The 27,031-nt window shown below is 39.8% G+C and overlaps 1 protein-coding gene and 1 pseudogene across 1 annotated transcript; one reads left to right on the top strand and one right to left on the bottom strand.

The window, feature by feature from the left end:
* Window positions 1-664: 664 nt before the first annotated feature.
* Window positions 665-25,447, bottom strand: PPP2CA (protein phosphatase 2 catalytic subunit alpha). The gene is made up of 7 exons (XM_006086595.3): window positions 24,953-25,447; window positions 9,371-9,580; window positions 5,502-5,675; window positions 4,894-4,983; window positions 4,049-4,210; window positions 2,264-2,382; window positions 665-1,771 (listed from the first exon to the last, which is right to left on the bottom strand). Exons 1-7 carry the CDS (start codon window positions 25,052-25,054, stop codon window positions 1,699-1,701), a joined length of 930 nt encoding a protein of 309 aa, XP_006086657.1. The 5' UTR covers window positions 25,055-25,447; the 3' UTR covers window positions 665-1,698.
* On the top strand, window positions 14,519-15,555 carry LOC111825487 (annotated as a pseudogene).
* Window positions 25,448-27,031: the final 1,584 nt, after the last annotated feature.

Genomic DNA, 27,031 nt, shown 5'->3' with positions numbered 1-27,031 from the left:
AATTTTCTTAAATGTGTAGTTGGAAAACTGAGTTCTTAAATCTACATGTAAATTAAAATCAATTGGGAAACTTAAAAATATGTATACCTGAGCCCTCCTCCTCCAAACTAAATCAGAACCTCTGCATCAAGGACGAATACCACAGAAATACCATTGTTTTCCTACAAAACTAAGGTTAAGTCTTTCTTACATGCTAATATTCACGTTACACTTTAATTTAAAACACTACTGCAACCAAGAAAAAGGTCATCTATCTTTGCTTAGGATATTTAACCTAAGAAATGAGCCCATCATTTTACCAATTCATTTTACCCATACATTCCAAAGCAAACTTCCTCAAGTCCTCAGTATATTCAAAATACTCATTTTTAGTTGAGAAGTCTTTGATCTTTTTTTTGAACAAGAAGCTTTTAAAATATTATGAAAATTTTATTTTAATCTGTTACTGAGAAATTAACAACAGCAATTATATATTTTTAAAGGAAATTACTATACTTACCAACGCATTTTCTTTACTTATTTCATAATCAGGTAGATTACTAACACTTTCTAATTTAGATGACCAAAGCCCACAGTATCTACAATTAGACAATTAATTTATAACAATATATTTATAACCAGAAACTGCACTGAATAAGTAGACACATTATTTACTTCGTGGCTCTACCTGAAAACATGCTGTTTTATTAAAAAACCCAAAAAACTTAAATCTCAAGTTACATGGTTTTACAGACCGATCTCACTGAAGTAGCACACAGATTTCCTTTCTTGCAAACAAGTTAATATGCAGGAAGAACCCACAAAGAACACACTGGCAATCTGATAAATTGTACTATCTGAACTATAAATCATGAAATTCACCTGAAGAATGTTAAGGAGTTACCAGAGAGACTATGTAATGGACTTGATTTTTTTTTTCTTTACCTAGCATTCTACAAATTCTAAAATTTATCAACTGATTTATCTTTTAAATAAACAGCACCAGTCTTACCCATTGATACAATTAAAATTTGACTTTCTCAGTTCTTAGTTCACAAGTTTATTATGAAAAACACTGCAGTGCTCTTGTGCAGTTAACATTGTCTTACAGGAGGGGGAAAAACAGTTCTGTCAAAGCAACTCACCAGGTTCTGACAATAACAAAGAACAACATGAGGCTGAGATTTGAGAAGGGAGATAAACTGAGTGCAGACAAATCATACAATTAAATTAAACGGTATCCCTGAAAATAAACAGAACAATTTCAAAACTCACAAGTAGAGGGGAGGCCTTGGTACTTATTTTTAAAAATGTTCATTAAGCTCCAATGATTGTTTGTTGCTATCCTTATCTACAGTCATGCTGAGTAAAGCTATAGCTAAATGGAAGTTAAATTGTATTCACGAGGTGTTAATGTTTACATCTTATCTGCAGTCTCTCATAGAAAGCAAAAGTAACTACAAATAACGTTATGCCAGAAACTGGTTTCTTGACCAACAATGTCGCTTCAGCATGCAATGAACTGGTTCATTCTAAAGTGGTCACGGCTGTTGATGACAAGAGGCTTTGTATTTTTATATGGCACATCTTTTGGTCCATGTGAAAACAAGTTTTTTGAATGTTAACTATTCTCTGACACTTTGGAGTTACTGTTGCTCTTCCAATTTCCATTAGGTCAACATATGGTTCATGGCAATACTGTACAAGTTTAAAATTTCATTACAGGAAGTAGTCTGGGGTACGACGAGTAACATGTGGCTCGCCCCTGCGAGGTGCTGGGTCAAACTGCAAGCTGAAAAACAAGACATATTTGTTGTTTATACTCGAAGACACCATTGTACTGACACTCAAAATCAAGAACATCATTCTTTCAAACTTTACACTATTTTTTCCTATCAAATTTCAGCTTGCCTTAATGTAACAAAACTAATTATAGTTCAATCATGCTTTTAATAAGGGTCTTCTAGCTGAATGCCTCCTCAAAGAGCCAAGGTAACTTCAGCCAGAGAGGATATGCTTTTATATACTAGGCTTCCTTATAAGATCAATTTTAAGATGGGCTCTACTAAATAAGTAAAATGTAGGTTTAAAGTTCTAATTTATATTAGGACCTATATATCACAAGTTTCTGTTGATGTATTTCAAAATACCATAGGTCTGTTTCAAAGGAAACTTAAAAATCAAATTGGAATGTATTTAGCGATGAGCTTTTCAACTCTTAAAACTCCCATTAAAACTATATATTCAAATAATAGCAATCAACTACTCAGGTGTAGATACTTACAAAGAGTATTTTAGAGTATCATCAAGTTCCATGATTGCAGCTTGGTTACCACAACGATAACAATAGTTTGGAGCACTGAAAATCGTTACTACATTCCGGTCATGGCACCAGTTATATCCCTACAAGGAAAAAAGAAAGGACATAAAAATACATTTTACTCCCTTATTTACATAACTAAATGTTACTCAAGAAAAAAACTTTTCTCTCAAAAAGGCTTGAAAAATAGCAACAGTTTCTAGACAACAATAATTTCCTGAGCTCTACACTTTTTAAATTAGAAACAATAACCAATACATCTTCTTAAATATCTGGCCTTCTGTAAACAGCACTGTCTGTCTCACCAGCCTCTCTTATTGCGGTGACTCTAAACATGATCCAAGAATGAGTATATGGCCATTCCTTATAAAGGCATGTGCCCTAACCAGGAATCAGGCGGTTCCAAGGTCCCAAGGCGGCCATTGCTCAGGTAAAAAGAATAGATGCCTCTAGCATTTCTGGCTTTATTCAAATGCATCAGTTACTTTTAAAGTATCGTTCACAAATTTATATCCCTATCTTTAGCAAAGTCAGACTTTATTGATAACCACAGAACTGTATTAGAATTAATCTAAACAGGACCCAAATTTTATTTGTATGCTAAAAGTCAATGTTCTATGCTAAGAATTGAGCCCATTTTTCCATTTTCTTCTTTCAAATCACTGTAATCTTACCATCCAAAAGACTACTTAAAATATTTTGGTTTATTTCTTCCCAAACTCTCCTCCACACATACACATTAAATATACGAAATAACAAAATTGAGATAATAAAATATTACATTCCCTCTTGTCCTGCCCCCTGAATCTTACTTCCCCACTCTTAAATCCCAAGCACTATCCTGTCATTAAGAATCTGTCAAGCCTGGTTGGTGTGGCTCAGTGGATGAGCATTGACATATGAATCAGGAGGTCACGGTTCGATTCCTGGTTAGGGCACATGCCTCAGTTGTGGGCTCAATGCACCGTAGGGGGCATACAGGAGGCAGCTGGATCGATGATGCTCTCTCACTGATGTTTCTTTTTAAAAAAATGTACTTGTATTGATTTCAGAGAGGAAGGAAGAGGGAGAGATAAAAACATCAATGATGAGAGAGATCATTGATCAGCTGTCTCCTGCCAAGCCTTCTACTGGGGATCGAGCCCACAACCCAGGCATGTGCCCTGATAGGGAATCAAATTGTGACCTGGTTCATAGGTCTATGCTCAACCACTGAGCCAAGCCAACCTGGGCTCACTCACTGATGTGTCTATCTCTCTCTCCTCTCTGAGGTTAATAAAAACACATTAGAAAAGAATCCTTAGCATCGCTTCTCGGCCTTTTGGCTAAGATCAAGTGTAGAAAAGAATCCTGGGGTGGTGGGGGGGGGGGGGGTCGCGGGGGTCAATTGGGGAAAATGAAGACAAATGTAAAACTTTAGACAATAAAAAAAAAAAAGAATCTGTCACATTTATGGTGACGGAGGGAGACTAGACTTTGGTGGTGAGCACACAATATCGTAATTGTACTCTTGAAACTTAGATAATGTTACTAATCAACACTGACTCAAATTTAAAAAAAGAATCTCTGAAAACATGTTAACTATGAATTTCATGGTGACCAAAGCTTGAGATTTTACTTCTAGTGTGCACCTACTGAAAAGGCTCAGGCTACATGTTCTCATTAGTATCATTCATTTAAAACTCCCTAATATCTTCCTTCATTAAGTTTACATAAAAGGCAAATCAGGTTTCAAAGAACAGAACGTACCTCCATCACCAGCTGGTGAGCTCTAGACACCAACGTGAGGCCATTGGCATGATTAAATGTCTCAGAAATATCTTGCCCAAAAGTGTAACCAGCTCCTCGAGGAGATATACCCCAACCACCACGGTCATCTGGATCTGACCACAGCAAGTCACACATTGGACCCTAAAAAAGCAAGTTAAGTTAAACAGACTTGCAAAAACGGTTAATACATGATTTGAATAATTTATCAAAAGCAGACTTTATTGATAATCACAGAATTGTATTAGAATTAGTTTAAACAGGACCCAAATTTTATTTGTATGCTAAAAGTCAATGTTCTATGCTAAGAATTGAGCCCATTTTTCCTTTTTCTTCTTTCAAATCACTGTAATTTTACCATCCAAGACTACTTAAAATATTTGGGTTTATTTCTTTTTAAGTGGTGTTTGCTGGAAACAGTAAAAGGTTTTACAGTTACAAATATCTATGTCAAATAAATAAACTATTTCCAGATGTCTTTTAAGAGAAATAGCCTACATCAATGAGCCCCAATAACAAACCCTAACTAATAATTTGCCTATAGTATACAAATGTCAATGTTAGGCACTAGAGTCTAGTAATTAAGACAGAGACTCTGAAGAAAACTATACCCTATGTCCCAAGCCCAGTCCCACAAGTATGGCGATCTTGGCAGGTTCCTTATATTAGCTTCTTCTGAAGAATGGGTGGACAAGAGTGTTCACACCACATGGGGTCATTTTTGAGAATTAAACAAAAGAATACATATAATGAACTAAGTTACAATTAAATTTTTTCCTCCAAGAAGTTTGCTAAAAAGATTTTATTAACCAAATAAAAGTCATTACCTCATGGGGAACTTCTTGTAGGCGATCAAGTGCTCTGATGTGATCCAGTGTATCTATGGATGGCGAGAGGCCTCCATGTAGACAGAAGATCTGAAAAGAGTGGTTTATGTTAACCTCACCTAAAAACAAGTTGAGACATTCTGGACTAAGGCGTAGACAGCAGCCCACATTATTTGACCCACTTGTATCTATGTTCTGCCACAAACAGGTTTGTCTCTGCACCTCCTCTAAGCCATCTTTCTCCCAACCCACTCTAAACTACTGAATACACTCCCTTTCTTCTTGATAAACCATCACTACTTAATGCAGACTCCACTTCAATCTGCTCCTCCAAGAAAATGTTTCTCTGATTTCACTCTCACCACAGACTATTATCTTCTTTTGCACAGAATTTTGTTATGGTCTCCTTAATTACATCTCCCAGATGTGTCCAGAAACAGTTTGAGAGGATGGATGTAGTCCCAACATATAGTTCAGGGCCTGATACAAAGGCACTTCAAAGAGGCCCCAAAGGGATGTGAGTTGACAAAGAAGTTACTGGTACTTAAACATTAAGAAAGCAGAATACTGAACAATCAGCGATGTAAGTTTTAAGAAGACCTACATACCTGCCCATCCACCAAAGCAGTGAGAGGAAGATAGTCAAAAAGATCTGTAAAATATTTCCAAACATTTGCATTTCCATATTTCCTTAAACACTCATCATAGAAACCATATACTTGTGTGATCTGTCTGCTCTCATGATTTCCTCGAAGAATAGTGATGCGTTCACGGTAACGAACCTGAAACAACAAAATGGAAAACAACATGAAATGCTGGCTCCTTCAAAAACCAAATAACAATTCAGCAAACCTTCCACAGGGAAATCTAGAGTTCCAATTTTATTGGGGGAAAAGACAAAAAACGAAACCCATTCCAAATCCTTGTATCACACTGAACTGAAACCACACATCTACAGGCACTTGTCCATGAGGTATTTGTCAACCCAATCTCAACTAAATCAAACTCCTACCACCAATTTTACACCAAGAGAATTATCAGCTATAACACTCTATTCATAAATTATTTGTTAAATAATTTTTGGTAAATTTATAATTATGCAACAATCATCACAATCCAGCTTTATAATCATGCCATTATCCCCAAAAGATCCCTCATGCCTATTTGCAGTCACTCCCAACTCCCACCAACCACTGATTTACTTTCTATTGATTTGCTTTTCTAGAAATATCATATAAATTAATCACACAACATGCAGTCATTTGTGCCTGGTTTCTTTCACTTAGGCAGAATATTTTTGATGCTCAACTGTATATGGATCAGTGGTTTGTCTTTCTTAATTGCTGCATAGTATTCCATTGTATGGCCATACCATTTTATTTTTTATGCACCAGTTGAATGAATACTTGGATTGTTTGCAGTTTGGGGCTACAATGAATAATGTTACTATAATCATTTGAATGTACATGGTTAAAATTGAATTTATTGGGGTAACATTGTTTAATAAAATTACTACATGATCTATATATTGTACTGTATGCTTACCACCCCAAGTTAATGCGTGTTAAGTTTTTAATTTTTTAAATATTTTTTAATTGATTTCAGAGAGGAAGGGAGGAGAGAGAGAGATAGAAACATCAATGTTGAGAGAGGATCACTGATTGGCTGCCTCCTGCACAGCCCCCCTGGGGATTGAGCCTGCAACCAGGGCATGTGCTCTTGACTGGAATCGAACCCGGGACCCTTCAGTCCACAGGCCAATGCTCTTTCCACTGAGCCAAACCAGCTAGGGCCATGTAAATTTTTATATGAACGTATTTTCATTTCTCTTGGGTAGATTCCTAACTGAGTATAATTGCTGGGTCATATGGTAGGGATATGTTTAACTTTTTGAGAAACTGCCAACTTTTTCAAAGGGCAGAGCATTTTATATTCCCACCAGCAATGCATAAAGATTCAATCTCTCCACAAATTCACTAACACTTGGTATTATCAGCCTTATTGATGACAGCCATTTGAATGGCTGTGACTTTAATTTGCATCTTTTTATGTGCTTACTGATATTTTCTTGGGTGAAATATCCAAATACTTCATCCATCTTTAAATTGTCATCTTAGTTATAACAGGTTTTAAATATATATATATATATATATATATATATATGAATACAAATACATTTTCCTTAGTGATGTCTTTTTCCTTAGTGATGTCTTTTGAAGACCAAAAATAATTCTGATGAAGTCCAACTTATTAATTTTTTAATGGATCATGCTTCTGGTATCATAGCTAAGAAATCTATGCCTAACCCAAGTTTACAAAGATTTTCTAAGTTTTATTCTAGAAAATTCATAGCTTTAGCTCTCATATTTAGGTCTATGATCAATTATGGTCCATTTATATGGTATGAGGTATCTAAGTTCCTCTTCTTTTTTTTTTTTGTAAATGGATACTCTTGTTCCATCACTATTTGTTAGTTTCCTTCCCCCTTTATTAGTTTGTCATAATAAAGAATAGGCTGTCATAACAAAGCACCACAGACTGGGTGGCTTAAATATCAAATGTATTTCCTCACAGTTATAGAGGATGTTGGTAGGATTGGTTACATCTGAAGGCCCCTGTCCTTCGCTAGTAAATGTCTATCTTCTCCAACGGTCTTAATATCTTTCCTCTGAATCTGTGTCCAAATCTCTTCTTATAAGGACACCAGTCATTGGATTAGGGCTCCCCATCTGACCTCATTTTAATTACATCTTTAAAGACCCTATCTCCAAACACAGTCACATTTTGAGGTAATGGGGGTTAGGTCTTCAACACATGAAATTTGGGAGTAGTAGTGGCACAATTCAACCCTTAACAGCTTCAAACATGAATTCTTAAAGTTAACATATTCAATCCTTCTGAGCACTGGGATTCATATCCTGGGCTTTAAGGTCAGCTTATAAGTCTGCTCTTATAATATCTAGAGCTACCACAGAAAGTTTCCATCATTTAATCTAACTCCTTTGTTTTACAGATGCAGAACATAATGATTCCAAAAATGTTCTGTAGCACTTTACATGATTCAGACTAGTAGCTTCAAACACATACATTATATTAGTTGCCTAAAATTCAGCTCTTGCCAAAACCACATCTCACTGCTTCTCCAATATTAGAAGTCTTTGGCATTTTACCATTCTGCATATCTATTTATTTAATTTTATTTTTTTAAATATGCTGTATTGATTTTCTACCGAGAGGAAGAGAGAGGGATAGAGAGTCAGAAACATCGATGAGAGAGAAACATCGACCAGCTGCCTCCTGCACGACCCCCACTGGGGATGTGCCCGCAACCAAGGTACATGCCCTTGACCGGAATCGAACCCGGAACCCTTGAGTCCACAGCCCGACGCTCTATCCACTGAGCCAAACCGGCTCCGGCACCATTCTGCATATTTAATAAAATCTTTTCCCCAAAAGGTAAAGTCAATTTTTTTATGGGAAAGACAGAAGCCTACCATACTAAACGCTATTTATCATTTCATGTTTCACCTTCAGACCTTTGTACATTTCCCAAAGCTATACCCGATATAAAGCAACTTGCTTTCTTTAATTATCATTTCTATTGTTCTAGATTATCATGACATGCTTAATGGTTACAAACTAGTCCATTGAGATAAATCATAATTTAGATATTCACTTTCTGTTGGATATTTAGGTCAATTCTTTCTGATATTAAAAATAATGCTGCAGTTTATGTTTTTATATAAATAAAGCTCTTTTCCTCTTGAATTTCTACTTCAATAAAATTGTAATAGAACTACTCTGTCAAAGGATATAAACATTCCAACAACTGACATTTCATTCCTTTAAAATACTTCAAAAGTATCTAGAAAGGTAATTATATTCCCTCCACATCCCAATTTATTGATCTAAAATCTATCTGACCAGCCCTCTAATAATTTTTTCAAATAATCGAAGGTTATTTTCTTCCTTAAGGAATAATCTTTTTTTGCCCTGGCTGGTGTTGCTGTGGTTAGAACATCAGCCCGAATACCACAGAGTCTCAGGTTTGATTTCTGGCCAAGGGCATGTACCTGGGTTGCAGGTTCAATCCCCAGCCCCAGGTGAGGTGTGTGTGTGGAAAGGCAATCAATCGATATGTCTCTCTCACATCAATGTTTCTCTCTCACTCACTCTCCCTCCCACCTCTCTCCCACTCTCTAAAAATCAATAAAAAAAAATATCCTCGGGTTAGGATTAACAAAAAAACTCCCCACAAATACACAAAACCCTTTTTGTTTTTATTCTATACCATCCCCTTACTCAGACAGATAGACCTATGATTTCTAGGTCCCAAATCTAAATATTTGCAATCCTAAATTTAAAGTTTTATTCTACAACTTAATATTCAGAGAAAATCACAAATCTCTGGAAAAAAGAACATTCAAAAGGACTGTTTTACTCAGTTTAAAATATCTGAACATAAAATTGAAGTTACCTTAAGAGCTACAAGCAGAGTAACTGTTTCAACTGAGTAGTATCCTCTGTCAACATAATCTCCCATAAACAAGTAATTTGTATCTGGTGACTTGCCACCAATTCTAAACAGTTCCATGAGATCATGAAATTGCCCATGCACATCTCCACAGACGGTGACTGGACATCGAACCTCTTGCACGTTGGATTCTTTTGTCAGGATTTCTTTAGCCTACAGATAGAGAGAGAGAGAGAAAAAAAATAAACCAATACACTTGACATTAAACATTAACAAATACATGTTTCTTCACACTTAATGTAGTGTAAGGCGCAACTCAGTAGAAAATGAAATTGCAGGCAATTATGATCCCATTATATGAGGGCAAGATTTTGTTCCATTGGTCATCTCTCCCCTGAATCCAAAACCAAATGCGTATCAAGATGCACAGCCCTATTTCTCTCATCAGTATCAAGAGTTTTTAGGCCTAATAGTTGTCACCTAAGTAAACACTAAAGAGATTATATTATTAGTAGCTGTATAAAGATCAATGAAAATGGAGCAAGACATTCAGGTACCTAATTCCTTAGTTTTAGAGTTCTTTTTTAAAAAAAATATTTCTTTATTGATTTCAGAGAGGAAGGGAGAAGGAGAGAGAGAGAGAGAAACAACAATGGTGAGAGAGAATCATTTGATCGGCTGCCTCCTGCACGCCCCCTACTGGGGATTGAGCCCGCAACCCAGGCATGCGCCCTTGGCTGGAATCGAACCCGGGACCCTTCAGTCCACAGGCTGACGCTCTATCCACTGAGCCAAGCCGGCTAGAGTTCTAACTATAATGCTGGCATTCCAGGAACCCAGGCTATGAGGAGAGGTTTCTTAGTCCTGCTTGACTTTAATTTTTGAAAGACATTAAAATTTTATCTGTATGTTAATATACTTTTTATACTTTACAGTATACCAAAATACAAGCTTCTTGTTTTACAGTTTGTGCCTATTCAATATACATGGGTTTTATACTGCTTTTAGAAAACTGTTTGACAGCATTCCTCCACATAGTCACAAATTCAAACATTACTTTTAAGGGTAACATAATCTATCTCTCAATACCATTTCATTCATTCAACACAATTATTGACCATTACTATATACCACAAACTGTAAAGAGCACTGGAAGATATCATTCATTTGCTACATTTATCTGAGTGATATTATGTGTCAGGCAGGTTCTGTGCTAGCTACTGAAGGTACAGTGAACAATGTATGTCATTCCCATGGTAGGGTAGGGGGTGCAGGCCAACAAACAAGTATCTAAGCAACAGAGTACAGACTCTTAAATGCCATGAAAGGGAGAGAGTAACTGGTGGAGGCCACTTTAAATAAGATTATCACAACAAACAAGACAGCTCAAAAAGCACACAGTAGAGCAGGAGAGACAGACAATAAAAATGATCATTACAGCCCTGGCTGGTTTGGCTAAGTGGACAGAGCATCAGCCTGTGGACCAAAAGATCCAAGGTTCAATTCTGGTCAAGGGCACATGCACGGGTTGCGGGCTCGATTCCCAGCAGGGGGCATGCAGGAGGCAGCCAATCAATGATTCGCTCTCATCACTGATGTTTCTATCTAACTCTCCCTCTCCCTTCCTCTCTGAAGTCAACAAAAATATTTTTTTAAAAAATGATCATTACAAAAGGGCCAAGTGCTAAGACATGCTGGAGTAAGCAGCAGTGTTCTAGGATCACAGTCCCCGGGACAGCTAGAAAAACTGACTGAGCCTGAGATCCAAAAAATGAGTGAGTGAGTTCCACAAAGGGGATTAAAGTAGAACATCGGAGGAGGTCCTACACAGGCAGATACAATTGCTTGTAAAAATGTCCCAGGAGCTAAAAGAGGGAAAAATTAACATGACTGAAGCATAACACACAAGAGTAAAGAAGAGGGTGGACTGGGGTGGAGGTAGGGTAACCCACTACCCTGGTTTTAACACTGAAAATCCTGCATCCCAGGAAATGCCTCAGCTGTGCCCATGCAAACCATGATAGTTGGTCACTCGAAGTAGGAAATGTAGGAGGAGAAAGAAGCATGGATATAGACTGAAAAACAAAGGGGTATTGGAACGAAGACCCACTGGCAGCAAAGTTGATGAGTGAATGTAGTATTTCAGAGGCAGGGGCTATGAAATGTGGTATTGTGGGTATCTGAAATGGAGTAGCGCTTAAAGGCCAATAGTATTCCAGGACCAATCCACAGGCAAGTCTTGCCCAGTCTCCTCCCAAAACATATCTCAAATCTATCTGTTTCTATCTTTTTTGCTACTATCCTGGCCCAAGCCACCATCATCTCTCCTGGATTACTATGCTGGCCTCCCTATTTCATTTTCCTGTCTCTAATCTATGTTTCATGCAACAAACTGACAATTTTTACAATGTTCACCAGATTCATTTTAGTCACAACTGTGTACACAGCACCTTGCTAGAACAAACAATGCCTGAGATGTAGAAGGCACTTCATTCAAGCATCAATAATTTTTTTAAGTCTCCCTTCCCCACCCCATACTGGTGCTCTCACGTGCAGCCAAGTTTAAGAACCACTATTTTCAAGTCTCTAAACATTTTGGAACCTATTTCAGTACATTCACCAACCACTGACATCCAAAATTATTAATTTGACCTAACATTTTTAAATGTAGAAAAATATTCACTGTCCTCAAAAAGGGATATTTCTAAAGAAATACATATAATCCACATCACTAGTGTAATTCCAACCTTCCTTGGTTTCTTATTACTAAAAAGCAGTTCACTAGACATATTCTATTACTGTTTGGCATTAATACCATGTCTACATACTAATGAAAATAGCTATGAATGAAATGATAGGCCTTACTTCAAAGAAATTTTCAAAAGTTATCATCCACTCTCCACAACCCCACTGCCCCCCTTGAACAGAGTAACCACCAATAGCATTCTGATGTATATCCTTTCAAAACCTTGTTTACACATTTTAAGTCATGTTATGAGCCTAAAGAAATATAACTGCATATTTAAACTAGAAACAATATTGTTCAGCAGTCTGCTTTTCTCCTTACCAATATATCTTGGAGTTCAGAATGCACATATATACACCTGGTTAATTTCTCACATTGAACATGGAGTATTATCTGAGGAACTAGAGGTCTGGTGCATGAAATGCATGCACAGGTAGGGTCCCTAGGCCTGGCCAGTAATCAGGGCCTTCTGGCTGCCGCCCCCTGGTGGTCAGTGCACATCATAGCGAGCGATCAAACTCCAGGTTGAACTCCTAAGGGGACACTTTTATATATATAGACTAGATACTTAGATAGCTAGCTAGATAGATAGAAGATAATACTCTGGGGGAGGGGACAGCTGCATGTATATCCTAGTATTTGCTCCCTTGTATACATATGAAGGCACATTTCCTGAAAGAAGATACTATGAAGTGGACTTATTAGTGTATCTAGTGGTTTGCATTTTTTTCTTCTTTTTTAAAAATATATTTTTATTGATTTCAGAGAGGAAGGGAGAGGGAGATGAAAGATCAAAGAGGGAGAGAGAAACATCGATGAGAGAAAATCATTGATCAATTGCCTCATGCACACCCCTAACTGGAGATCGAGCCTGCAAACCAGGCATGTGCCCTAACCGGGAATTGAACCATGAGCTCTTGTTTCATAGGTAGACACTCAATCACTAAGCTATGCTGGCAGGTCTCATCCTCTGGTATTCTAACTGCTATAATTTAAAGCCTATGTCCCTGAATTATGCATGGGCACAAAAAAGCAAAACACACACACACTCCCAAACTTTTTTGCTTCTCCTAAACCCCTAAAACATTTTTTCAGACCTTCAAATGTCTCAGCTACTTAACATTTGAAAAAAGATCGTTTAAAAAAAAATAGTGTAATTAGCACCATATTCATTTTTTTTTATTGGAACCCTACTGAAATTCAGTCAAGTGGTAAATAATGAAATGAATGAATTCAAGGAAAAAAGATTTGATGTAAAATTTCCTAGCTTGGCCGGTGTGGCTCAGTGGTTGAGTGTCAAACTAGGAGGTCTTGGGTGACTCCTGGTCAGGGCACATGCCCAGGTTGTAGGCTTGATCCCCAATAGGAGGCAGCCAATCAATGATTATCATCCTTGAATGTTTCTATCTCTCTCTCCCTTTCCCTTTCTCTCTTCTCTAAAATAAAAAATATATATTTTTTTAAAACTTCCCATTTAAAATGGGAATAGGCTATTTTATTAATAAGAAGAGACCATCACAAGTAACAGTGTGAAGCTAAATTTTATACCATCCTAATAAACAATTTGGAAAATCACTTGAAGGAAAGCAACCTTTAGGGATATTAATTTATTTTCAACATCCTCTCAGCATTCTGAGTTCAGATTCAGAAATCAGACTGTATTTCAACCTGCTATAAAGCAATCAAGTATAAGGTGAATGACTTATATAGATCTGCTTGACATTCTTAGATATAGGTCATCCCTAGCCACCATAATAATATGAAATTACAAGCAACGCAGACTTAAATTAGACCTCACAGATCATCCAAGCCAAGATTTTTCAAGGAAGCAAAAGAGAAAAAACATGAACCAACAGATGCACCAACCACTTATAATCAAGCAAACACTTAAAAATACAATATGAAATGTTGAGATTGTTAATTTCAGTGGAAAAACTTTAAGAATATGACTGTCATAATCCTACCTCAGCAACAAAACCACTCATTTCTTCCAGTTTTTACCTACATACAGACCTCATATCTATAAGTGGTCAACATCTCGTTTGTGTTCTAATATTTCATATTCACTAACCCAATTTCCTACAGCATTATAGTGATCATTTTAAACTGCTGTAGAACATCCTCCTGAACAGACTTATGCACGTATTATTGTTATCCGAATGATTTCCTTTCAGAATATTTTCAATTGATGGGATTACAGAGCAAGATAGTATTTTTTAGTTTCATATGTACTATACAACAGGATTATGCTTTTTGTTAGTGGTGGAATGTGGAAGAGCTGCTGCTGCCTCTGAAGCAGTAAGCAAGCTTTTCACTTAGTTCCACCACTCCAAACGCTCCCACCAAGGGCCCTGAATCTGTCTACCCTGGGTGAAGCAAGACCTTCTAGCTGGATTCTACCCCCCTCACCCACTCACCATTTGGACTGACTGTGTGTGTCCTAACAACCTTATTAGCATGATGCTTTATCTTAAGCAACTGCCTTATGTAATAAATGGGCTGAATCTGACCATTTCTGGCATAGACTTGCCGAATTCCTTGATGGGCTACCAGAATACAGTTTAAGAATCAAAGAGCTAAGCAGCACCACCAGCAGCAGCAACAGAATGGAGGTTAAAAAAAAAAAAAAAAAAAAGTGATACCTGCCAAAAGGAATTTCCAGCCCAGAAAGTGAATTCAGAGAGTGGAGCAAGTGGCCAATTCACTCACCCCTCTAGCACCCCAGTTCCAACCATTTCCAGCAGCAGTGCTCCTGTATCTATCTGGAGTCCAGCTTCTATCTCCCCACTGTCAGATCCCTTGTCCACCTTCTCTTCCTGCATGCATGACCTATAGCCCATAGCCTATACTGGGGTTTCAGGTTATAGTCAAGAATATAACAGTGCCCTAACCGGTTTGGCTCAGTGGATAGAGCGTCGGCCTGCGGACTCAAGGGTCCCAGGTTCGATTCCGGTCAAGGGCATGTACCTTGGTTGTGGGCACATTCCCAGTAGGGGGCGTTCAGGAGGCAGCTGATCGATGTTTCTCTCTCATCGATGTTTCTAACTCTCTATCCCTCTCCCTTCCTCTCTGTAAAAAGTCAATAAAATATATTTAAAAAAAAAAAGAATATAACAGCTCAACTTTCTACTTTGGGGGCATGCATGGACTACAGATCTTACTTGACTCCTCTGCATCACCAGCTTCCTGGACCAGAAGTCACACACAACCTATTGGTACCACTACAGTCACCAGCCATCTCAATCAGTACTCAGCTTCTCTTTCCACCCAGGGATATGTAGCTTCAAGCCTGGTTTTAATTCAACTACTTAACTGCTTGGATTATAAGGACCAAACTGCCTCCTGGAAGTTTAACTTCAAGGATGACTGCTTGGATTATAAAGATCAGACATCTTGTGGAAATTCCAGATTTTGTGAAGACCTGTAGAAACTTTGTTGTGTGGGTGATTTTTAAATATACTGGGCTGGACATTCCAGTTTTAGTATGGTTTTGCAAACTAATGTCACCACAATAAATTCAATTTAAAAAAAAAAAAAAGAGAGATGGGATGATGCTGACTCATCTTCTGGAATACTTGAAGGAAAAATGAAGGTCCTTAGAGGGGCCCACCAACCAGCAAACTGAAATGGACAAATCAACCTACTTAAGATCCTGTCATAGCCGAAACTGGTTTGGCTCAGTGGATAGAGCGTCAGCCTGCGGACTGAAAGGTCCCGGGTTCGATTCCGGTCAAGGGCATGTACCTGGGTTGCGGGCACATCCCCAGTGGGGGGGTGTGCAGGAGGCAGCTGATCGATGTTTCTCTCTCATCGATGTTTCTAACTCTCTATCTCTCTCCCTTCCTCTCTGTAAAAAATCAATAAAATATATTTAAAAAAAAAAAAAGATCCTGTCATAGTCTTAGATCATTGGTTTTCCTGATTTGCAAAGCGATCAAAAGCATTCTATCATGTGCAACCAAAACAATAAGAACACTAAACTGTAAGGGAAAGAGGGGAAGCACAGAGCCTACATAAGCAGAGGTGATCCAACGGTTTAGCCAATTCTGACTGAATCTTAAAAAATGGACAGTATCTCAAGTTCACTTGCGTCTCATGACCAACTGTTAGTTGGCACTGAAAAACTTCAGGGCTGTGTGAATTGTGCAACTGATTGTCCTAGATGCACTACTTTATTTTTAATGTTTACGAGGAGTCAATACATAGTTTAAGAGACAATCAGCGTCTTATATAAATGGTATACCAGTGGTTTTTAATCTGTGATCTCAGACTTCAAAACTGTGATCACCTGTTATTGTATGCAACCTTGAACTCAACCTTTGTAGGGGTTCTTCTGTGATTAAATAGGTTATAATGATAAGTAAAATTCAGAGCAACCAAGTACTTATCTAAAAACATTACCTTTGCCTGGAGGTGCTGCACTGCAACTTTACATCAAAATGTCTCTGGACAAGGAGAATGAGAGAAGAGAAGGACACAAATTCATCTGCAATTTATGGCCCGTAAGTCTAGCAGTAAAGAGACACTGGTCAATTGCTCTGGCCCTAATAAACTTATAAACTGAGATCATTATTTATGTTTGCAGATGTTAACTGGAAAAGTTATATATGTGTAAACCTTTTCTTCCTGTATTTCTAATGGTTTGGGCCTGTGTGTAGCGCATGCAGGATCGTGCATGTGCGCACACATACACATTCACACCAGATTATGCCCAACTTGTTATGCAACATGCTCAGCTATCCTATATAATAAAAGCCCAATATGCAAATTGACCTATTGGCAGAACGACCGGTCGCTATGACCTGCACTGACCACCAGGGGGCAGATGCTCAACGCAGGAGCTGCCCCCAGCCTGCAGGCCCCCGACTGGCGGGGGTTAGGGCCGGTGAGCAGGCGGCGCTAGGCCAGCCAAGGCGGGTGCCCCATTCGCCCTGCCGGTAGTCCCACAGATTTGCTCTGATTGCCAGCCAGGCCTAGGAACTCTACCCATGCACGAATTCGTGCCCCGGGCCTCTAGTTTGATATAAAATGCTATCTCCTGATTTAACTGGCACTTTCCCTTTAAGATTTCTAACTTTTTATTCCATGTTTATTTACTACCAGTTATTTCTCCTCTTATACAAATTGTCCACACATACTCTTCAAGTAATCACAGAGTTGGGTGATGATCTTATGAATTTTTTCTATTAAAAATCTGATTATTGCCGAAACCGGTTTGGCTCAGTGGATAGAGTGTCGGCCTGCGGACTGAAAGGTCCCAGGTTCGATTCCGGTCAAGGGCATGTACCTGGGTTGCGGGCACATCCCCAGTGGGGGGCATGCAGGAGGCAGCTGATCGATGTTTCTCTCTCATCGGTGTTTCTAACTCTCTATCCCTCTCCCTTCCTCTCTGTAAAAAATCAATAAAAATATATTTTAAAAAAATCTGATTATTAATTCCAATATTCATTGGAACTCTAGTTCAAGTAAATTTAACATTTCACACTCTAATCATACATCTTCACCAATATAGCCATAAAGGCATAAGAGAAGCTGAGAAAAATGCAATCTTTGAATTTTACTTTTCAGTTAAACAAGTCAAGACATTTTAAAATTTTTAATTTAAAGTTTTAATTTACAGCAAAATAATTAAATTTGTAGGCAAGAATACTTTTTTCAATATCTTAAGAGAATTTCACTTTGCTTTTTGCTACTTTAAAAAAGATAAAAGATAGGTTTCTTTGATTTTCATAACTATGCAAAATTATGTTTTAAGATAAATTAATATATATGGCTAGATTTTTACTTTGGTGGGATACATAAAGTAGTGCATATTAGCTCTGGAAGCAAATGAATTTATGTTAGTTATCTTCAATTATCAAACCTTTTTTTATACTACTTGTCTTTCATTAATTATACCAAACAGATGGTTCTAATATTTTATGAAACAATTCGGTCTTCTTTGATTAAAATCTGTACGATTAAGCTTCAAATAATCATTTTCATCTCTAACCAAAATAAATGATCATTTTCTTTAAAACCATATATCTGACCTCAATCTTTACTAACCAACCTACACATGTGCATAAATTAAACATTCCCAATCATTCCTGCATGGGGGAAAAAACGTTAATCTACTAAGCTGAGAAATGTTGCTACATACATAGTTTATTAAAAAATTCTCACAACAATTGATCATAAAACTAGATTCAACCACTCTGGGTCTGTTTCCTTCCCGATCTGTAAAAGATGACTTGGCCTAGGTCCGTGGTCGGCAAACTGTGGCTCGCGAGCCACATGCGGTTCTTTGGCCCCTTCAGTGTGGCTCTTCCACAAAATACTATGTGCCGGAGCACGTACAGTGCGATTGAAACTTCGTGGCCCATGCACAGAAGTCGGTTTTCGGCCTGGACGAGTCTATTTTGAAGAAGTACTGTTGATATTTGGCTCTGTTGACTAATGAGTTTGCCGACCACTGGCTAGGTCTTTAAGGTTCCTTCTAACACTAAAATTCTACTCCATTCTAAAGTCCTTCTTAAAAGTCTTTTAATGAAAAGTCAGAGCCACACAACAAAATAGATGGTGGGCATTACTACTAATTTACAAATGATAGGTGCAGAGAAATAAAATTCCCTCGATCACCACTAGTACAAATGTTCTAAAACAGTCGTGGGCAAACTACGGCCCGCGGGCGGATCCGGCCCGTTTGAAATGAATAAAACTAAAAAAAAAAAAAAAAAAAAAAAAAAAAAGACCGTACCCTTTTATGTAATAATGTTTACTTTGAATTTATATTAGTTCACACAAACACTCCATCCATGCTTTTGTTCCGGCCCTCCGGTCCAGTTTAAGAACCCATTGTGGCCCTCGAGTCAAAAAGTTTGCCCACCCCTGTTCTAAAACCTTTCCTATATAGTTTACAGAAGTTCAACCTTCTGACTAATCTGAAACCCTGCTATTAAGAACAAAAAGCAGCCCTAACCCGTTTGGCTCAGTGGATAGAGCATCGGCCTGCAGACAGAAGGGTCCCGGGTTTGATCCAGGTCAAGGGCACATACCTTGGTTGCAGGCTCCTCCACAGCTTGGGCCCTGGTCAGGACGTGTGCAGGAGGCAACCAAGCAATGTGTTTCTCTCACTGAGAAACAACAATATTTCTCTCTGCCCCCCCCCTTTCCACTCTCTAAAAATCAATGGAAAAATATCCTCCCTAGAGGATTAAAAAAAAAAAAAAAAAAGAACAAAAAGAAAACTAACAAATCCCTGTGATAATGCTATTTAGACAAAGCTAAATACTGAAAGCCAGTAATGCATGTAATAGGGGCTTAAAATTTTTGATTGAATGAATTCCAAGAACAAATGTACAGTGTCACATCGTTAATAGAATCAAATGACACTCCAGAACCTTTGTCAACTACACTTCTGTATATGACTCTAGCTGCTAAATAAACAAACTGTTTCCCAGGGCACTCTAGAACAAAGGTTCTCAAGCTTCTTTCAGCCCCCCCAACAACATAAATGTAAAAATTCCAATCTGTAGTAGTAATTAAATGATTAAGGCAGAGGTGGGGACAGGGAGTGATGCCAGAGCAATTGGCCAGCTGGTCACGTACAAACTTTAGACACACATTTCTCTGTCACTGCCTTGTTCATCCATTCCAAGCCACAATACCAATACATAACTAGGCAATAGTAACTTGGTATTGTGAAAGTAAGCTATTAACCCCAGGTTGTTACTTTATAGTTCTTTCAGACCCTAGCCATTTATTGACAAACCATAAGTCTCAACTTCAGCTTCTTCTACTACTTCTGCTCCAGAAGTAGAGAGAAAAGCTATTTAAAACAAAAGGAAATCTTTCCCCTTCCTAGTTCTAGTACAATTCAGATTTCACTTGCGTAGGAGTATAGGTTGAGGATTTTTTCAGACAAGGATGGTAATAGGAAATGAATTAAAGAAAAAAAATGATATAAGCATAACCCATGGACACAGACAGTAAGGGGGTGAGGGCATGTGCTGGGGGGAAGGGGGACGAATGGGGAGAGGTCAATGGGAGAAAAAGGAGACATATGTAATACTTTAAACAATAAAAAAATGTTTAAAAAGTGAAAAGAGAGAACTGGACCAAGTAGAAAAGAGTTTAAAAAAGGGGGGCGGGTCCCTTGCCACACAAAACTTTTCCTATCTCTCCTAAGCACCTTCCCAAAAAAAAGACTCTTGCCTACCATTTCTTCAACCCAAATCCAATGTCTCCTGGTTTTCCGAGCTTAACTCCTCTAAACTAAACTAATATTCCATGTGACTTATGAGATAAGGAAATACCTGCTGTCATAAAAAGTGTGAACACCAGAGTGGTGATGCAAATATTATCCCATACACTCCTGAAGTGCTCATCATTCTTTCTACAGCATGCGTTTCACTACTATCAATATTTGTAGACACAGAACTCTTGACTCTGAAACAAAGAGAGTTGGAGAACTTGTGTATCTGAATAGTAGGACTGTTCATCTTTTCGGTGTTTCCTCATTAAGTCAACTCAAAACTAACTGCATTACTGCTTTTTGCCTGGAAGATCATGAAACAAAGAGGCACAAACAGCTTTGACTGTGGAAGCTATGAGGATAAAAAGGCAATTTATACACTGTAAGGAACAATAATGTCAGTTATGCTTTATTAGAATATTTCAGAGCTTAGTCTATGGATCACAATTTATACTATCTGGGAATACATAGAAAATAAACTGGAGTTTTCACCTCATTAATCTTATTTGAGGAGGGAATACAGTTAGCCACATCCAAAACTGAAGAATAATTATTGTTTACTCCTCCAGGACACAGTGAAACAACAGTATGTGACAGGAATAGGGAACTTTCAAACAATCAAAATAAAAGTAATGCTTTATTTTACAGAGCTGTTGATTCTACAATTCAGTCTGGCCTCAATTCACCTGCATCTTTTATTAACACTACCTAAGAATCTAAAAGGGGGCTGTGAAGCAAGGCTAGAACATTGGTCTTAGAATCCTTAAATCTAGGCAATCTCAATTTAGCCTCTGCAGTTAATAACTTTACCTTCCTGAGCCTCTAGTTTCTATTTATAATTGAGGACAATAACTGTTACATAAACTTAGGAGAACTATGCATGTAAAGTATGATGAATATAATATTCTGTATTATGCTTCCCTGCCAACTGTTTTCAATGTTCATATTACTTTTATGAAAATGAACCAAACAATGTAAACCAAACACATATACAGACTAGCAAAAAACACATTACACACTTCATAAAATAATTTATCTTTGGTCAAATATTTTGTAGCTCATCTAATTAGAAAGAAGGGGTTTGTTTTCTATATACTCACGTAAGAAAGGTTAAATACTAAGTGAAGCCTAATGACTGTATTTTATTTATAGTGCTTGTAGAGCAATGGAAAACAGCATACCTAGTTAAAGAACTGCTTTGAGAAAAAAAAATCTGGCTATCAAACAACATTCTCTACAAGTTTGGTAAGAACTGAAAGCACAAAGCCAAAAATCATACCTAAATTAAACCACTGCTGAAGTCATATAATAAAAGACTGTTTACTGTAGTTAATGTGAAAAGCCAAGTTGACACTAATATTTTTTCCCATCTGTAGATGGAAATATACCAGTCCAATTACACAGATGTAGTCATGTTACTGACTATAGAATTGTGCCTGACACAAAACTACACTCACTTACCACAAATTTTTAAACAATCAACAAATTATGATCCCAAAATGACAAGGTATACTGCACACACACAACCACCTTGGCTTTTTAAAAATATATATTTTATTGATTTTTACAGAGAGGAAGGGAGAGGGATAGAGAGTTAGAAACATCGATGAGAGAGAAACATCGATCAGCTGCCTCCTGCATACTCCCTACTGGGTATGTGCCCGCAACCAAGGTACATGCCCTTGACCGGAATTGAACCTGGGACCCTTGAGTCCGCAGGCCGACGCTCTATCCACTGAGCCAAACCAGTTAGGGCACCTTGGCTTTGATATAACCCTTAATCACATTTGAGGGGTAGAGGAGCTTGACTTGTTAATAACATAAAACTATTTTCACTCTTGGATTCTCTGCATTTGAACACCTACCACTGTTCAATGTTGATGAGATATCATAATAATGGCCTCTGCATTTTAAAAATTACAATAATCTCTTATGATGATCTTTACTACTTTAAGTATTTCATTCAGATCAGGCATTTTCAGATATATAAAAGGTTTTAAAATTATCATACCTTCTCATAATCAAAGAAATAATCAACTATTACTAAGTAGCTATTTCCAACAAGTATCTTTTCATAAAATAAAAAACTATTGTACTAATGAAAAAAAAATTTCCTTCAAGATTTTTAAAAAATGAAGCTTTCACCAGATGGGTTATTAGCCATACAAATATTAACAGTGAAAAGGGAATTTTTGTTCTACTAGGAAGACTTGTACAAAAGATCATTTCAAGTCACGTATCCTAACTCATCCCACATACCTAAAAAACTGCCTTCAAATTAATTTAGTCTGGAAATAATAATACCAAAAGTTGAAATACTTACAAGCTAAAGACAATAGGAAGGCTGTGTGATGGTATCCCCCCAAAAGGCTCATCCATTTCTTGGAAACGTACCTACAAATATTATTTCCCATCTTTTTGGCTCTGAGAATTAAAATCTGGACAGGCTGGATGAGCAACAGAGATCTAAGCATAAATTGATTAACCTCACTCATCTTAGTTTTACAAAAATGTGGAAAACAACGAACATTTACTAGATGCACCAAGCTTCATACACCCCACCTAAGCATCAAATATTTCGTCTGTAGTCTCCAACACAAACCCTCTACTTCTGTGGTCCATTTACTACTGATTTCCAACTAGATTCAGACTCCTTGAGAATAAACATATTCTGCATTGTTTTCCATTCCTCTCATAAAAGGAAGCAATCTTGGATATTCAGTAGGTTTTCAATATTTAAACACAAAGCACTCATTTAAAATGAAACTGTATGATCTCAAATTAAACATGCTTTAAGTCTATAGACAAGAAAATGGGTCCTGGTTGGGTAGCTCAGTTGGTTAAAGCATAATCCCAATAGACTGTGGGTTCAATCCTCGCTCAGGGCACATACAAGAATTAACCAGTGAATGCATTAAATAAGGGGAACAACAAATCGATGTTTCAAAAAAGATAATGGACCAAGTGAAGTGGTTGCCCCAAGGTCAGTCACAATTATTCACTAGTGCCCAAGTCTAACTTTGCAGTCCCATGATTTTCCAATTACATCATTACTTCTCTTCCAATATTTTCTACACAAATGACTAGTCATCTAGCCAACTGCTGACTAAGTCTTTATGTAAAGTACTAAACTCTAAAAGTCATTAAAATAATCACTTATGGTACCTATAAATTAAGACCTAATAATATACACTAAATAATTCTGAAAAGCTTATTTGTACATCTTTAAAATAAACACCATCCTCATTTGATGCAGGGGAATTAAGGATCAAGAAGCTACCATTACAATGCAGCTCCAATGGATGATGTGCCACCTCATTAACTAGGAGAGTTTTGTTTGGGTTTGGGATAAATCTGAATTTGCCTCACTTAAACTGCAATTATTTATAGCATAATTTCTTTAAAAGCCTATTTTAGGGGTATATAGGCCAAACTCATGAACCTAATTTTCACATCAAACCACAAACAAGTCAGCATAATTGCTCTGTAATAACTTCCTTCACTAATACAAAGTGATAACATAATATTTCACAACTCTGTATTAAAATAAAATGCTGCAAAGTTCACTTTAAAAAAGGGTAACTAAAATGGACTAATGAAACGGACTACAAGATCCTATTTTCAGCATCTGTAAGCACAAGTCCGCAACACAGTAAACGCTCAATCGATAGCTATTATTATTACTACCACTTAAAGCCAAAAAATACAAACAAGCAACTTTCCTAACAAAGAGCCAGGATATAAAATTTGGTGCTCTTACAGTTGATATTGCTCATTTAAAAAAAATAAATGGCAAAATGCCAAGTACGTTAAGCTTAGAGAAAGATTTCCCACTTACCCAGTTTAGGTCAGCATAGAAATCATAAATTCAACTGACATTTGACTTCCAATCGCAAAACTCCATATACAGTATGATTCAACCAATTCTCCCATTTCTTCCAACGATGAAAAAGAACTTATATGCCTCCCTATATCTACCACCATGACCTTCGTAGAAACTAGGTTAAGAGATTTGTTGTTAAATTCTTAAAAGACGCGCTTTACAAAAAGACTGGACATGACTGCTCGGCGAATTTGGCGCAATCCCCCTAGGACAGCACTAAAGCAGTGGGGCCCCTCGATAGGTCTCGGGGTCTGGCCTACAAGCTCGCCTTTGGGGGGACCCTCTGGACAGCTTTGGAGCTGAGACTCAGTCCTGAGTCCAAGGGAAAAGCCTCTGGCCCACCTCACAGGAGAGTCTCAGGCTCTGTCTCTGGGCGTTTGAACCCAAGGCCTCCTGCCCGGATCTCAAAACCGCCCCCACCCGGGGTCTCCGCTCCCCCAGCACCCGTCCGACGCCGAGGCCGGGAGGCTCCGAAGCCTCGGAGTGGGGTGAACGGCGCCATTTTAGGCGCCAGTGGCAGGGACAACCCATCTCCGCGCGAGAGGCAGGGGGCGCCGGGTCGCCTGGGAATCGCCGCCGGACCGCGCCGCGCCGGACCCCGGTCTGGGAGGCGCCGGGGGCCCGGGCGGGCGGCCTCCGCCATGTTGCACCCTCCCCACTGCCACCCCTTTCTCGGCGGGCTCAGCCCACGGCGGCTCCCGCAGCCGGAGTGTAGCTCACCTTCTCGCAGAGGCTCTTGACCTGGGGCTCGGAGAGCTGCTTGCACTCGTTCAGCTGCTCGATCCACTGGTCCAGTTCCTTGGTGAACACCTTCTCGTCCATGATGCCACCCGCCCGAACAGGCTGCCGCTCCGCGCTACACCCGCGCCGCCGCCCGCACACGGGCCACACGCACACGCCGCCGCCGGTCTCCGAGGTACTGGTGTGGTTCCTGGCGGTGTCTCGGCGCTGGCTCTGGCCCGCTGGCTTTCCCCGCAGTGCTCGGCCGCTGGCCGCTGTCTTCCTCAGCTAACTAGAGCTCCCGAGCTCGGCTCTCTGTAATGGCGGCCGCCGGCGTGGTGACGTCACGCCAGGCGTCAGGAGGCGGCGAGGCGCGGAGGGGTGGGAGGGCCGCGGCACGAGCTGCGCAACTGCGGAGCCGACCCTGGGCGGCCGCCAGACCGGAAGAGGGGCGGGAACCAGGCGCCAAGGCGCAGGCCGCAACATCGCCCGCTGGTAACAGGCACCTTGGGCATCGGGCGTGGTCCCCCAGGAGGGTGGGGCCCAGGGGGAAGGGCGGCCCGCGTCCGGGCCAGCGCAGTGATCGCGGCGGGGAGCTGGGCTGATCCTGGGGCGCGACGTCCTACGCGGCGGGGGCGGGGGCCTGACGCAGCGCAGTCCTGGCGGGAGGGACCTCCCAACGGCCAGAGGCCTTTGCCGGAGGGTGCAGCGGGGGCCCCGGCTCTTCACCCGCGACCGCAGCCAAATCGGAAACGAGAGCTGCGACCCCACCGCCCCTCCGCGGTGCAGCAGCGCCGGAGTTGCTTGGGGTTCCTGCATCTTTGCGGGAAGGAACGAGCGCTGAGTTGTCGCCTGGGTGGAGGCCACCTCCACCTCGGGTTGGCACCTTGTAATTAGGTCACTCGTAGGCGGAGGAGGGTTACCTCCCGGGGGAGTGCTGCGCAGTGCACCCGACTCCCCTGGCGCACACCTTTCCCTGCTCCTAGGCCGCTGGTCGGGTACGATGGCTGGGCCGAGGCTTGGGTTTTTCTCTGGGCCCCCGACCTCGCCCGGCTTTCTCACACCCCTCGGAGCCTCGCCGACTTGGCCTTCTGCCACAGGTGTGCTCTTTCCTCTGTCTCCAGTTCCTCCCGGGAATGAGAGACATCACCCTCCCTCACACACACGCGCGCACACACACACACCCCTGCCCGCTTTGGGCTACTTTCTAAAGGGAAAGGTGGAAGATATGGACGCACCCGTCCTGAACCGGCGGTGGTAGAAACAGCTACGATCCGCGCTTAAAGAAAGCTTGGCTATCTTAGGATCAAACCTCAGTCTGGCTGTGAATCTCTCTGGGGTTTGTGATATGTTTTCACATCCCAATGTCCCTGCATTCACAAAAATATTTTGGCTCCAACTATATGCTAGATCCCATGCCTGGGAGGTGGGGGGGCGGGGGTGTCTTCCAAATAGACGAGGTACTCTGACCCGCTGGGGCTTGTGTTCATTCTCCCAACAGTCCTCTTTAAATGATCTGGGGATAGACAGGCAGAAGGGAGATTCTGATGTCCACAGGATCCGAGAGAAGCCTTGCATTTAACCTTAAAGCACCAGGCAAAAGTTGAACCTGGTCCCCTGTCTTCTAGACTCCCTACCCTAGAGGGGAGTGCTCGCTGCAGCTCTGAGCACAGCATCCTGACCTACAAGCTGAAGAAGGGCCTGGAGGCCCAGATCAGCCAATGAGGGACTTGAAAATTCTTCATTCAAGACAACCTGCTTGACCAGGCCAACTGGGTTGGCCTTACCCGGCTGGAAATTGCAATTCTACTTTCCCTTCTAACCTCCCAGTAGTGTGGCCCAGGAGAAAGTTACTTAGATCTACTCCCCCAAAAGATTATATGTAATTAACTAGTCTGGGGAAAAGTTATTTTAGCTCAAGTCTGACCATGTTTTGCAATTAGCATCCCCAAATAATACAGGAGTAAGAGTTGAGACCATTTAGAATGAATAAAGAAAAAAACTCATCGCTTGGTGCCCACCATTATAAAGACATGTCCAGTGTGCTGTCTTAGTCTTCAGGTTTCCTGGTACCTATCT

The sequence above is a fragment of the Myotis lucifugus genome, unplaced genomic scaffold (assembly GCF_000147115.1).
Source record: "Myotis lucifugus unplaced genomic scaffold, Myoluc2.0 scaffold_28, whole genome shotgun sequence".
Lineage (NCBI taxonomy): Eukaryota > Metazoa > Chordata > Mammalia > Chiroptera > Vespertilionidae > Myotis > Myotis lucifugus.
This window is presented reverse-complemented; position numbering and strand designations above follow the sequence as displayed.

Bases quoted from the DNA above. Each gene is read 5' to 3' on its own strand.
- PPP2CA (XM_006086595.3), bottom strand. From the start codon at position 25,054: ATGGACGAGAAGGTGTTCACCAAGGAACTGGACCAGTGGATCGAGCAG. The intron at 5,676-9,370 runs GTAACTTCAATT...TTGTTGTTTCAG, and splicing joins CTCTGCTTGTAGCTCTTAAG to GTTCGTTACCGTGAACGCAT. The intron at 1,772-2,263 runs GTAAGTATCTAC...CTTGTTTTTCAG, and splicing joins GATACTCTAAAATACTCTTT to CTTGCAGTTTGACCCAGCAC.